At 40.5% G+C, this 14,985-nt stretch overlaps 1 protein-coding gene across 1 annotated transcript in view; it reads right to left on the reverse strand.

Moving 5' to 3' along the window:
* runx2b (RUNX family transcription factor 2b) overlaps positions 1 to 14,985 on the reverse strand; it is a 49,253-nt gene that overhangs the window by 12,016 nt on the left and 22,252 nt on the right. Inside the window, exons 3-5 of the mRNA XM_089022028.1 lie at positions 9,961 to 10,289; positions 7,667 to 7,823; positions 3,854 to 3,958 (exon numbers count right to left, since the gene is read on the reverse strand). Coding sequence (XP_088878154.1) covers positions 3,854 to 3,958; positions 7,667 to 7,823; positions 9,961 to 10,289 — 591 coding nt within the window. The remainder of the gene's footprint in view (positions 1 to 3,853; positions 3,959 to 7,666; positions 7,824 to 9,960; positions 10,290 to 14,985) is intronic.

The following is a 14,985-nucleotide window of genomic DNA, read 5'->3' on the forward strand; positions in this document are numbered from 1 at the left end:
TTGATTATGATTTTGAGTCATGAATATTATGAAATCCAGGCTTTAGCCGTGTCACACAGTCACACACATATCAAATAATCAACAAAATAAGAAATTGTTTTTTTTTCCAGAATCAAAGGCCGATCAGGGAAATAATTATGCAATGTTAGTGTTAATTTTGAAGAGCACTATTCTAGAAAACATTTTTTTCATCATTAAATTGTCAACAAGGTTTTTTTTCCTCTCTTTTCCTCACTCTGTTGCTATTGATTATGATTTTGAGTTATAAATATTATGGAATCCAGGCTTTCCCCTAGTCCCACAGCCACACACATCAAATAATCAACAAAATAAGAAATCTTTTTTTCCCCGTCAATTTAGAAGAGCACTATTCTCTAATTTTTCATCATAAAATTGTCAACAAGTCATGATGACACGTTGAGTGGATTTTAATGCCCGGCCGTCCCGCGTGTGCGTACTGTATGTGGCTATGTGTGAGGTTAGAATGTAACCACTAATATGGTCTGCAGAACCGCTGCCTCCTCACCAGAGTTGTTAACACTCTGACCCCCACAAAACACCAGACACACGCGCACTTAGCCACAAAGCTAACTTTGTGTGACACCACAATGTTTTGTGTCACCTCTCGTGTGAGTCCACCATCAATTTGATTGACAAACTGAAGATCTGCCAAGAGGAAGTGTGCGCTTTTTGCTACCGTTGTGTGTGTGTATGTTTCCTTGAGACAAACACACCTGGACCTGCGCGTGACCACTCCCCGCCACCTATTAGTTGCAAATGACATTTAATGAGGCCTATTAGTTGCACTGTGCCGGCACCCTGCTAATGACACCATTAACATACAATCGCACACACCTCCGACATGTGTCCTGTGCCACACACAACCGCACACACACACGCCAAGGGCGACAGGACTTCAGGCGTTACAGTACTATTGTGATGAAAGTCATCAGACTAGTCGCTAATGACATTGATAATGTTTTTGCGTAAAACGGACTAAAAATAATAATCACAACGTAATCCTTTGTAGCACTTTTTATTATTTAAAAATGTCTGCATGGACATTTTATTGCCAGTTGTGTTGAGATGAATGGATTTAAAGCCTTTAAAGCCTTTTTAACACATTCATTGCCAGACGATGTGCAAAAATATGTACACTCCAGTGCCAGGGTGTTTGTCATTTTTCACTCAAATTCCAGGACCCACAGAATATTGAGTTTTAGGACTACATAAACATTCATTGCAGTGTAAAAAAACATACTCTCTTCTGTCATCAGAAAAAAAGATAATTTCTTAGTTATATGGGTCTGGAGTTATCTGAGCTTGAAATGAGTGCGGTTGTCCAAAAATACAATGCAAAACATACATATTGGTGCATATAGCGCTTTAACAACAGCTGGAACAAAGTGCTAACATGGAAAAAAAGGGACGATGGATGCAACTAGAATGTCATTTTTTTCAAGATGCTCTTTTTTTCAAAAAACATCACAAATTTTCCTATAATATGCTAACTTTATCCGATTTCATTTTGGTCTTTATTTTTAACTCATTCACTGCCAGACGATGTGCCAAAAATGTGTCCACTTCAGTGTCAGTGTCACTTTAATTCCAGGACCCACAGAATATTGAGTTTTAGGACTGCATAAACATTCAATGCGACGTAAGAAATCTTAGAGTTTCGTCTTTCGTCAGAAAAAAAGAGTTAATTCCTAAATTAAATGGGTCTGGAGTTATATGATCTTGAAATGAGAGCAAATGTCCAACATACAATGCAATACATACATATTGGTTTGTATAGTGTTTTGACAATAGCTGAAGCTCGAACAAAGCACTAAGATGGGAAAAGGGAAATGTTGCCCCCTTGTTGAAGGGAAAAAAAACATTGCCAGAGACCATGACCAGCGCGTTATCAGCAACCAAGCATGAAAAAACAAAATCCGAACAAATTCGGGAATGGCGCTCTACGTGATTTTCAATTGCCGAATAAATTTATGAATGGCAGTGAATGAGTTAAGTACTCTGCAACCTGAACTCAACTCAACCCATACCGTCTCGTGGAAATACTTATTGGGTGCCTTATATTTATACCTTTCATCACTTTTATCTACTACAAAGCTTTGTTAACATGAGTTCGTCACTGAGGACACTCATCTGTTGGCCACCGAAGGAAAAAAAAATCATGTGACACGCAGCAGCAGATGCACAGGAAATGCTTTTGATCAAACAGCGAGCGAGCGTGCGCGCGTGCGTGAGTGACTGTGTTCTTGGCAGTGCGAGCATCGTTCCGAGCGGCAGGAATGACATAGCTTGCTAAAAGCGAGCGACGGCCGGCTCCGCTGTGTCCCGATGCCACATGTGAGCCTTGTTTGTCACATCAATAATGATTTTTTTCATCATGTTTCATGAATTCCTCAAGGAGGAGGCAAACAGCTGCGTGCCAGACCAGCTGGCACTGACGGCTCGACTATAGTAAAGTGTCCCCCCCCCCTCTCCCGGCCCCCCTCTGTCCAACTTCCTGCTTAGTTGTTTTTATACAGCCTATTAAAAGGAGCTGATGCTAGCACTCTTGCTACCCGGCATAGCCTCTTGGGAATATCCTACCTCATTGTCTTGGTGTCTAGTGTAAGTGTGGGAAAAGCGCAACAGTGTTCTCCGCAGGTCATTCATTGTTTGGGTCAAGGGTCAAGTATATTATCACTATTGAAACGAATGAGATGTTCTATCTTTGCGACAACAATCTTGTAATGTGTTTTTAGCACTGGAAACAGCATTGCATTATATTTTGCTTGACAAAAACATTTGCGTGATCCGACATTAATGGTGGCCCGAGGTCTCCACACGACTGTTTGGCAACTAAAAGTGAATTTACTCTGGGCCACCACTAGAAATGTATCATTTTAAACATGTGATGAAATATAAGTATTCTTGCACTGAATGGATTATGGGGTTATTATTATTATTTTTTAATCAGTTGCTGAGATCAGCCATTGTTGCTATCAGCATGCATTATGACGACAAGAGAAAGATTACACACTTCTGTACTTTGATTAATGGTAGGCAGAAATATTATTTGTTTTCCTTAAGTAATGCTGTAATTTAATTTCAAGTATAATTTCAACACGGTTAACTCATTCACTGCCATTCACAAATTTATTCAGGAATTGAAAATGAGACGTAGAGCGCCATTCGCGAATTCTTTCAGGTTTTGTTTTTTCATGCTTGGGTGGCGATAAAGCGCTGGCCATGGACTCTGGCAATGTTTTTTTACTTCCACAAGGTGGCAGCATTTTCCATTTTTCCATGTTAGCACTTTGATCCAACTTGGATTGCATTTATCTTTATTAGTCTCGCAGTGGAGACATTTACATTTAACAGCAGCAAAGTTATGAAAGGAAGATGAAAGGAATGAAACGATTAGAAAAACAAAATATATGAGCTGCTGGAAAGACAGCCACTCTCGCAGCGCCATCTTGAAGTCAAAAGAACAACAACAAAAAAAAAACACTTCAGCTGTTGTTGAAGCGCTATATAAACCAATATGTATGTATTGCATTGTATTTTGGAGAGCCGTCCTCATTTCAAGCTCGTATAACTCCAGACCCATGTAGTTTAGTTATTAACAATTTTTTTCTCATGAAAGAAGTGAGTTTACGGTTTCTAACACTGTATTGCATGTTGATATAGTCCTAAAACTCAATATTCTGTGGGTCCTGGAATTCGAGTGACAATGACAAAAACCCTGGCACTGGAGATGACGCATTTTTGCACACGTCTGGCAGTGAATGAGTTAAGTGTGTGGGAGAGGACAAAACAACTTTGCTAGCAAGATGGCATGTGTATTGCATGTACTCACTCCTAGGTTCTCGTGGTCCGTCCACTGTAACCTTGATGGCTCGGTGGTAAGTGGCCACTTGAGGCGGGTTGGTGAACACGGTGATGGTCAGTGTGAAGCTTTTGCCTGCGGCGACATAACACTGACATTATCATCATTATTATTTCCCAAAGTTGACACGCCATGCACTTCGGGGCACAACGCGCCACATTCAACACAAATATAGGAGGTGGGGAGACTCTGGGTGAAAAGAGACACTACGGCATTATGAGAGCTCTTTCCAAGAAAGAGTGGGCTTTTAATTGGTACTTCCTCTCCCGAAATAGTGAACACCCTCTATGGTGCAGCTTACCATTTTACTTTTAACTGCAGTTGCGGCATTGTGCAACAATGGAGACGCGATACAAACAGCTGTGTACAAGTATCAGAAACTGATCATATGCTTCAAGCAGAAAAGAGGAGCAGCACTCATTCTCCATCCCCAAAAACTTTACACATTGCCAGTCACCCTGGTGGACGACGGAGGTTCAGAATCAGAAAATCAGAATCAGAAAACCTTTATTCGTCCCACAATGGGGAAATTTGCAAAAAAAAAAAAGTTCAGTTGACAACTAAATACTATCATGGTTGACACTCAAGCGGCTGTAAACAATTAAATCCAGCCGGTTAAGAACGCTGGCTGTGTTGTTTGCCCCGCAGTCTCATCTCACAACATATGGCGGACCCATTTTCGAAGGGTATAGGAGGAGATGTTTAGATTCATTAGACAACCATGACTTCCGTCACTCTACGGCAAGTGAGGAGGGAAATACTTTAGTGTTGTTACTGAAAAGTCATTTAACTCATTCACTGCCATTCACAAATTTACCCTGGAATTGAAAAAAATGACATAGAGCGCCATTCCCAAATTTGTTCGGATTTTGTTTTTCATGTTTGGGCGCAGATATAAGCGCTGGCCATGGCCTCACACAATGTTTTTTTTTTCCTTTTCTACAAAACTCATTTCCCTTTTTTCCATATTAGCGCTTTGTTACAGCTTCAGCTGTTGTTAAAGCACTATATATATGAATATGTATACATTGTATTGTATTTTGTACAGCCACCCCCATTTCAAGCTTAGATAACTTCAGACCCATAAAACTTAGTAATAAACTCTTTTTTTCCGCTAAAAGAAGAGAGTCTAAGGTTTCTAACGCTGTATTGAATGTTTATTTAATCCAAAAACTCATTATTCTGTGGGTCCTGAAATTTGAGTGACAATGACAAAAACCCCGGCACTGGAGTGGACAAATTTTTGCACATCTGGCAGTAAATGAGTTAATTTTCTTGTTATTTATGTAGCAGACAATTGTTGAACCGGGTCGCAACCGCCTTATTGTATGTGGCTAGCTATAAATTCTGCAAATAATATCGTAAAAGTGAATGACAGTGACATCATGCATTCAAAAGCAATCATTTGTTGATGATACGTCTCCAAAGTGCAACTGAAGGAGCCATTTTCACAATTTGCTGCACGTTAACATGGGAACATTTCAATTAAAATATTTTTCCTGTAAAAGAAAGTGAGTCAGTTGGATTGACAGAATATATTCACGTCATGGAGCATGATTAGGGTGGTGCCACCTCTGCCTCAATTCGAGCCAGGAAAAAGCCAGACGTCGATGCTAATTTTCCTGTCAGAGCCATTTGGCATGTTAAGTTAGCATTTAGCTAGCAGTCCATCATCAAGCAAAACTTGATAGTTTGATTGAACAATTTAGTGTTTCAATATTTCAGTCAACTTTCCCCTGAAATGACAAATGAACAGCTTGAAGCAAGCACACTTGGTTTCTTATTTTGGAGTGTAGACTTTATGCGCGGTAGCGTGTGCGTCAGCACCAGGAATGCAGTGAATCACAGGCGCCGGGTCAGCAGCAGCAGCGCTATAAAGACTTGAAAAAAGGTATGCGTCATGTAACCATGGCGACAAGCAGCGGTGTGTGGGGGACAGGAAACGGAGGCGGGCCGAGGGGGGGTTTAAATATGGCGACTCATCAAGGGCAGCTGTCCGTGCGTGGGTGTCTGCCACGGCGACTGTAAACGCGAGTCTACATGCGACAGGTGTGCATCGTGTTTGAATGGTGAAGTGGACAAATGCGCTTGATGGACTTTTGACTGCTTCGTTTACATTTTAGAGACGGTTTTATTGGAAAAAAAAATATTCATTCAACAGTTGGTTTTACTATCTTTGTGACTGCTTTATTTCCTGTATATGATAGCTGTCCATGTTAAGCGCTTTGTTACAGCGTCAACTGTTGTTAAAGCGCTATATAAATCAAAATCGATGAGAAGGTCATCTGTACAAATTTGTACAGATGACGGATGAAGAAACCTTCTCATTGATGGACCACTCCTGTACGACTGAGAGCTAGCTTACACAGACGTATAAATCAAAATGTATTGTATTGTAACAGCAACCAATCATATTTGTTTATGGTGGGGGGGGGGGTACTAATACGAAATCGAAACACGAGGAATCGAAGCAGTATTGTGGAACTAATTACGTCTGTCTTTAGACCGCCACAATCAAGTATCCAGTTACACTCCGCTACCTGCAATATCAATCGCGGCTGTGGCTGCCCCGATATGCCATCAACATCTTGCTTCGTCACCACCGGCCGGGTATTCATTTCAGACACCTCGTAGTCTGATCTCTCGCCCTCGGGCTCCTATGTCACTTCCTCTCGACAGATTCTGTGACAAGGGTTTCTGTGGCAACGGGCCAAACACGATAACTGGGCCGCCTTTTGAAATCTCGCCTCTTGATAGATTTTGAAAGAAAATTTATGACAGGTCCTTTGGTGGAGGAGCAAATGGTGTTTATGAGCATACTCATGACCACCAACAAGGATGTTGCGTTGACTTAGTTTGATTGTGGTTGGTTTGTTTGTTACAGAACAACCAATGAAAATATTTATTACGTCTGGAAGAAGTATGTCCATTCCAAAACAAAATATTGGGCGAAAATAAAATTTTAAGACGACCAAGTTCAATCGCATTTGAACTCATTCACTACCAGACGTGCAAAAATGTGTTCACTCCAGTGCCAGGGGTTTTGTCATTGTCACTCGAATTCCAGAATCCACAGAATATTCAATTTTAGGACTAAATAAACATTCAATATAGCTTTAAAACTCTTAGACCCTCTTCCTTCTTTAATCAGAAAAAAAGAGTTAATTCCTAAATTGGGTCTGGATTTATATGGACTTTAAATCAGGGCGACTGTCCAAAATAGAAGGCAATACAGTACATACATATTGGTTTATATAGCGCTTTAACAAGAACTGAAGCTGGAACAAAGTGTGAACATGGAAAAAAGGGAAATGCAGCCCCCTTGTGCACGGGAAAACATTGCCAGAGGCCATGGCCACCGCTTCATCGGCACCCAAACAAGAAAAACAAAACCCGAACAAATTAGGGAATGGCGCTCTACGGCATATTTTCAATTCCCGAATCAATTTGTGAATGGAAGTGAATGAGTTAAATGTTTATCGTTTGACTGTTGTGGGAATTGGCTTCCCTGCATTTCATAACAAAGAAGAACCCAAACTGAAAGATAAAAGTTGCCATAAATATCAGTGATTTATATTATCAAGATTTTCCAACTTTACTCCCAGTTTTAGCCCCAAAAATACAAGTTATGTTTTATTTTTGGGTAATTGTCTTGTAAACAGATGCGTGCAATTGAGGCCACATTTCCTCACGCAGACAGTTGTGCCTTGAGATACAAGTCATTAATGTCATGACTATACTTGTAACGTGAAACATTACCCTAAATAACGTCAAGGTCTTTACCTCGTCCACTTCGGCCAACAAAGCGCAGGTCGTTGAAACGTGCCACTTGGTTCTTCATCACGCCCGAGGCGTTACGCAGTTCGGCCGAGTAGTTCTCATCATTGCCTGCCATCACTGTCACCACCGTGCCGTCCGTTATGTCCCCGAGTGCGACCACCTGGGGGTGTAGGTGCAAAATGTCTCAAATGTAAGAGTGTAAAGGAAAAAAATATTGCATGCTGATGTGTATGTGTTTATCAGCTCTCTCCCTATGTAATCATGGGTCTAGCTGGCTAGCTATCTAGCTAGCTCGCTAGCTAGCTCTCTATTAGCTAGCTAGATCGCTTTCTAACTATTTGAGTTACTTCCAGGTTGAGTGAACGCTGGCGCGTGTGGCTGCCGCTGCTCACCCACAGAAAAACGTATCCTGTGACTGAATAACCTTGAGAGTTTTCAAAAGCGCTCATAAATGAAATGATTTATTATTATTATTATTATTATTATTATTATTATTATTTACCAAAAAGGAAAAAAAACAATAGAGTATATGAAAAATAATAAAATAGTAAAATACGTAAATAAACAAATAACATTGTAAAGAGCTTCCAACAAATGTTTTAAAAAAATAACATACTTTACAAACTACTTCATTCTTCTATTTATTTATTTTTCCATATAAGAATGAGGGAATATTTGAAAGTCTTCATTTCCTTTTTTCTTCATCAGTAAGGTTGAAACAGGTTTTTTTTCAGTATCCTGACAGTCAATATACCCTGAATGTATTTTTATTAAATTATTTAATAATACAAATACAGTAAAGTCTCGTTATATCGATATTCAATGGAGTCGGAAAAATATCGATATAACCAGGACTATCGATATATCCGACCCTGTTTGCATGTAATTTTCTCCGTGCGTGCATAGAAATAGTATCGATATAACCGGGACTATCGATATATCCGATATCGATATAACGAGACTTTACTGTAATATAAATAAAAATAATAAAATTACTTTAGTATTTTTTACTACCCTCATTTTTTTCTATTGAATAAATAAATAGATAGATAGATAGATAGATAGATAGATAGATAGATAGATAGATAGATAGATAGATAGATAGATAGATAGATAGATAGATAGATAGATAGATAGATAGATAGATAGATAGATAGATAGATAGATAGATAAATAAAGCTATCCCATTAACTTTTCATTTTGTGCAATTTTGCCCTCAGGTAAACAATGAGACAAACAAAATATCAGTGGCGCCGACGTAAAAACCTTTCACCCTGTGTATTTAACTTCAGTGAAGACCTCCACTAAAGCCAGATTATTTGCTGACAAATAAAGTCAACTGAACTATGAAAACTAAAACATAGCTTTCAATCTTTTGATCCGGATCCGCACCAAACACCACGTGCTTTCATGACACCAACTATGGCAAGTTGCCAACTCTGTGGCAAAAAGTAATTATAGAGCACATCTCAGAACATACATCAAACTACCTTCAAAGTGTCTTTTTTAATTTCACAACAGCAAGAAAAAAAGCTTCACGAAGAGTCTCGTTAAGATTCCTGGTAGGAGATCACAACAACAAAAAGATTCAGCAGCTACTGAGACAACAAGAAGTGCTTGTTTAACCCTCATATTAAGGGGTCATTTCTTCAAAACAGTTCTAAAATATCTCAATGGGATAGAAAATAGGTTGTCTCTTTTTTTCAAGTATATGTATATAGCATCTCAAAAACAGTTGTTGCTGATGTTACCTATTATTTGACTGTTTTGTGTGGATTTTTAAATACGGGTAAAAATGACCCACAACATAATGAACGTGTTTTTTAACATAATATGAGGGTTAAGAGAATAAAGAAACACAGAATGCAAGAAAGAAAAAAAATATGAAAAACTGTTTGTTTTGCAGCCAAGCAAGACATGTCAATACACCGACAGCGTTTGATTTATCCGCCATATATCCAAAAGCAGTCTTGCATTTGAAAAATCACAGCATCCCAACGTTTTGAATGTATTTCTAATTAAAAAATAACATGGCAGTTATTTCTTTAGTCCCACCCATGTAAGTAATGCTTGAAATAACATTTTTGGCATGTTCTATAACATTGTGCCAAGTTAACAAGAAGGATAACCTATGATTTGTAAAACTGTGGAAATATTACACAAGTGACGTTTTATTAAGCCTGGCACAAAATGGAGGAATATTATTGTTATAAAATATGGATTGTTTGAAATGTGCTCAAAGCATTATTATGATTAAAGACCATTTCGAATTAACATGATGTTAAACTTCGACTTACCTTGAAAGCAACCGGCAGAGTCTTGTTACATCGCCAGTGCGACGGCAGCACGGAACACAAAAAGTTGGGGCTGTCGGTGCGCACCAGTTCGGCCGGGTGATCGGCAATGATCTCGGCCATGCTGCGGTTCTCGTGGGCGCGCAGTCTGGGCACCACCGCCGCCGAAGCCGCGTCCGCCTGCCCACCAGGACCAGGGCCACCTCCTCCTCCTCCGCCTCCTCCTCCACCGCCACCTCCACCGGCACCCGGAGAGCTCACGTCCGTCATCTTGCCCGCAAGCGGCTGCAGGCTGCTGGACGGCGGGCTGAACCTCCGGCTGGCGCTCGGGTCTACGGGGATGCGCATCACAAATAAACGGGGTGGATTAAAATAAAGGGATTCAGTCTAAAAGAAAAGATAAGGGGGTCGAGGGGACGTCGCGATCCTTCCTCGGTAGCACCGCGAGTAGGAAAAAACTTCTTTGTGCCGGGCAGGAGGAGGAAAACCACGCGTGGAGAGTGTGAGAAAAAGTAGGAGGAGGAGGAGGGGAGGGTTGTGGTAGTGGTGATCGTGGCGGTAAGGGTGGTGGTCTCTGTGGCTTCTCAAAAAGTCGGCGTGCCACCACGCATGTGCGGCTATAAATAACTTCAAATGGAGGTCCACGCGTGGGTGGTGGTGGGGGCTTTAAAAAATATATCGGGGCAGCTTTCCAGGTGCGTTAGAAACCAACTTGTGATTCATGCATTTCAAAAGTCTCAATTCAAAATCATGAAAATAATTACAAAAAAATGTTTTCAAAATAATTTTCTTTCCCGTCTGCAGCTTTTCTCTTTCCCCATTTCAATATCTGATGCATCACTTAAAGGGGCGTTACTCGTGTACGTACCCACATGATCCACGGTGGCGACGACAGCAATCGAAATGACAGGAGCGCGCAAGTGTTGCGTCACGTTCGATGCGTGCGCAATGAGGCGACAGTGCGCGTGTTGAGTAAGGAAGCGACCCCCCCCCTCCTGGAACGCGCTTTTGTTTTGATTGAGCGATTCAAGCCTGTTGCGTTGAAAGCTCCTGTCCTAAAATATCATCAACAGATAAATCCAGCCATTTTCTAAGGATTTTTTGTCCTCACAAGGGTCGTGGGTGTACTGGAGCCTCTCCCAGTTCTTTAATTCAGACAGTAGGCTGGGGCACACCCTGAACTGGTTGCCAGACAATCAATTGGGAGTTCCCAATCAACCTGTCATGCATGTTTTTGTCAGCATTTTATTTTACCTTTCTGCTTACAACACAATAAAATACATATGGATTTATAACCACTAAATAAATGAAAATGGTTCTGGAAATAACTAAAAACGTGTAGAGTAAAATCATTCCTGTACTACAACTCATTTCATTGTGATGTGAAACATATTTTAAAGCATTGCAGTTGGTCCTCAAATGTATATATACACAGGAACACAGGATAATACATTGTGCGTGGGTATGTGTCTACTGTAGAGGGCATCATTGACCCTCTGTGAGATTCTTTTTTAATGTCCCCAATTTTCCCAATCTCCTGATTAGGCATCTGTCTGAGGCCATCACGCTCACCATTTGACCTTTTTGCTTAAAATACAATACAGCACAATACAACGCATATTGATTTGAGTAGCGCTTTAACTATAGATAAATGACAGGCAAAATTAAGTTAAATGGTTGTGGAAAAAATGTGTAGAGTAAAATCATTCATGTACTAAAACGTATTTTATTATGATAGGCATAAAAAATATTTTAAAGTAGCGCAGTGAGTCCTCAAATGTATTAATATACAGGAACGCAGAGTAATACTTTGTGTGTGGGTATTTGTCTACTGTAGAGGGCATCATTGACCCTCTGTGAGACTCTTATTCATTCTCCCCAATTTTCCCAACCCCCTGATTAGGCATCAGTCTCCAGTCAGTCTCCTGGCCCCCACATCACACACCCAAACGAATGTGTGTGACTGTGTCTGTTATGCCACTGCAGCTTTTCCACTGCACTCCAAAAAAACTTTTATTACATGCTCCGGCTTTGATTTCTTTCCTAACGAGAGCTGCACATCAGGCATCTTCAAGGTGGAATAAGTCGGTTATTTAAAACACATACATACAAGATACGCTGTGTGTGTGTGTGTGTGTGTGTGTGTGACAACAACCCGGACAGTATTTCATACAACATTTTCCATGCAGGCGTGTACCAAACAGCAATAGACAGAGAAATATAAAACTATTTTGCTAAGTAATTTCCATGTTCCCATACCCAAAAAGGCAGACTTTTCAAAGTATTCATTGCACATTGTGACATACAATGTTTTAAGGGAAACAAAACAAAAATGAGATGGCACAATAGTCGAATTTTTTTTCTTGGAAATGCTATTATCAGAATCTGAATCAGAAAACCTTTATTCATCCCACAATGCGGACATTTGCATTTGAAAGGGATATGGGGTGTGGGGTGAAAGGATAGAAAACAAGTTATGAGTTGCAATTGCTAATCTCGTGATTATAAATCTATCGAAATCTGCGGTTGGATGGATGCATGGCTTGAGGAGCCCGTGATGCGAAGAAAGGAGCAGTGATGAGTGTGTGGAACTGTCACGGCTTGGAATTGAAGTGGATTTACGTGGGACAGGAGATGTGAGACAGTCTCTAGTCATAATGGATGCTACAGCTTTGTGTTTGCTTTCAACATTTAATGTAGCTTGTAGCAGACATGCACATTTCACGATGATATTCCTGATCCAGTGGTGAAAAGGATGCTTTGATCCTCTCCTCTTTCATCTAGAATTGCTTCATGCAAACAGGTTGCAGAAAGTGCTGAAGAAAGTGCTGAATGGCTGTACTGTGTCACATTATTTGTTATTTTGTCGTTGTTTTGACTTCACGAGATTGGCTGCCTTTACTGCAGCTCCTATATTTTGTTTTTCTACTTCCTTTCCTTTCCTCTCCCTTCCATAGCTTTGCTACTGTGAAATGTAAATGTATCCACTACGAGACGAATAAAGGCTAATCCAATCCAAGTGCAATTTCTCAATGGCATTCCAAACACTTGTTTTTTTCATACCAACAGTTGTTTGGTAGCAGCAACAAAGTATGTCCCGTATGCACGGTTTTATAATCTACGGGAATATTGGAATTTCAGCCATGGAGCTTTCAGTCAAGGATTCATACCATTGAGATATGACTCCTCTATGTAAACGTTTCTGTCTACTTGGAGTAGATTCAAACCACAACCACGTCCGTACGCCCATGTCACTCGCGTCGGCAGCTAATTAGGATTTAGAGATAACAGTATGCAATTATAATATTGACCGACATGCTTGATGGCAAACAAGCCGTTATTATTGTGTTAATGAGTGACTGTAATAGTACGGGCTTGATTTTTGGCTGTTTACATTTTTCCCTCTGGTACTGCTGTGTTTTGACCGTTTATACCCGACAATAACTTTTTTCTACCACTTCAGTTGACTGGTAGCAAGAAAATATGCCTGCACAACAGAGGCCTAGCGAGGTGAACGTCACAATTCGTATATACGTCACTTTCTGTATAGATTTCTGTATACAGTATACAGTATGTTACACCCACATTTACTACCGGTCCGTGTTTTTGTTTTAAAACCCCTCGAATGTGACCCTTGTGATCAAAACCCGTGGACGTCAGCAGACGTTGAACAAAAGCATGCAGAAACATGCGATGGGCGAGATTTGATCTCAAGGCCTGTTCACAATGGCAACCGATACTAATATGTTTTCAGTGTTTCTGTTCGGCTATGAGTTATTGATGGGGTGCTATTGTCTGGGTTGCCGGCCAAAAATATGCCAGGAAAAAAAAATACGAGAAAATACGATTTCAAGTTTTCCGCCTTTACATGCAACCAAATATCTTAACAGGCTTGAGGCGTTCTGGCTCGTGCGGCTCTCTATGCAGCCTTTGTGTCACTCGCTATACTATTATTAGCCTTTCACTTTCGTTCAGCCACGCCAGCCATCAAAAATCTGCCCGGAGCCGCCACACTGTTGAATCGTAGCGTCTCTAAGGTTGTCTGCTTTTCCCTTCCATCACTCAATCCGAAATGATGGTGCTACGGCAAAGCCCCATTTATTGCGGGACGTATATTCAAGACCCATTAGATTGGTGAAGGATTGCAATAGAGAGATTGAACGTCACTAAGTAAACATCGTTTTTGTGAGATGATCCTCTGACATCATTTTGGAGGAAATGAAAAGACCATGTTGCATGCGCAGCGCTTCAAAGAAGAGGCACAGCGTATTTGCTTCAAGCTGCAGCTCGCAAGGCTATGAATCCGCAGTCTAATGTGTGCAATATCGAGTCGTTGAAATTTAAAGGACAACCTCCGGATAAGGTGTGTCCATAATTTGTAAAATCACTTCAAATGACTTCTACTGAGCGAATTTTACAAAGATTCAACCGCATATAGCTATATTTTACGTTTTAAGACTAAGCGCTGAATATTCAGGATGGCTTGTTTTCGATTTGGTGACAATTCCTGACGTGACGTCACGTCAGGAACGCCCCTGACCGAGAAAGCGACACATAATGCATTTTTGGGTACTGTGTTTGGTCTGAAAACATCGTGTTGATCCATGTTGATGGCGAAAGGAAAACACATAAATAATGCAATGGTGAATCATTGTGTGTTGCACCAAGACTACTATTTGATACTAGTTGACACAAATTCCCAGCAGACAAATCAGCCCATTTCTAACGGAGCTTGTGCGCCATCTTGTACATTTTCTGGGAGGTACATTGGAGTCCAGACGCCTCAAAATGATACGGAACGACTTCTTTAATTGATGGCAAACATTTACGCTTTCCTCTTTAGAACTATTTTAATCATATTATTGACTGGGTGAGTAACAAGAAAGCATCTTCTCCGAATCTGAAGCCATTGTTTTGATTCTCCAGCAATGCAAGACGTCTTGGCGTGACGTCACGAACTGGGGGCGGGACTTTCTGAAAATGCCCAATTCGCAGCTCAATTTTTTGCAGATTTTAGACACTTTAAGT

The sequence above is a fragment of the Hippocampus bargibanti genome, linkage group LG19, assembly GCF_051943395.1.
Source record: "Hippocampus bargibanti isolate YZ-2025 linkage group LG19, ASM5194339v1, whole genome shotgun sequence".
Taxonomy (NCBI): domain Eukaryota; kingdom Metazoa; phylum Chordata; class Actinopteri; order Syngnathiformes; family Syngnathidae; genus Hippocampus; species Hippocampus bargibanti.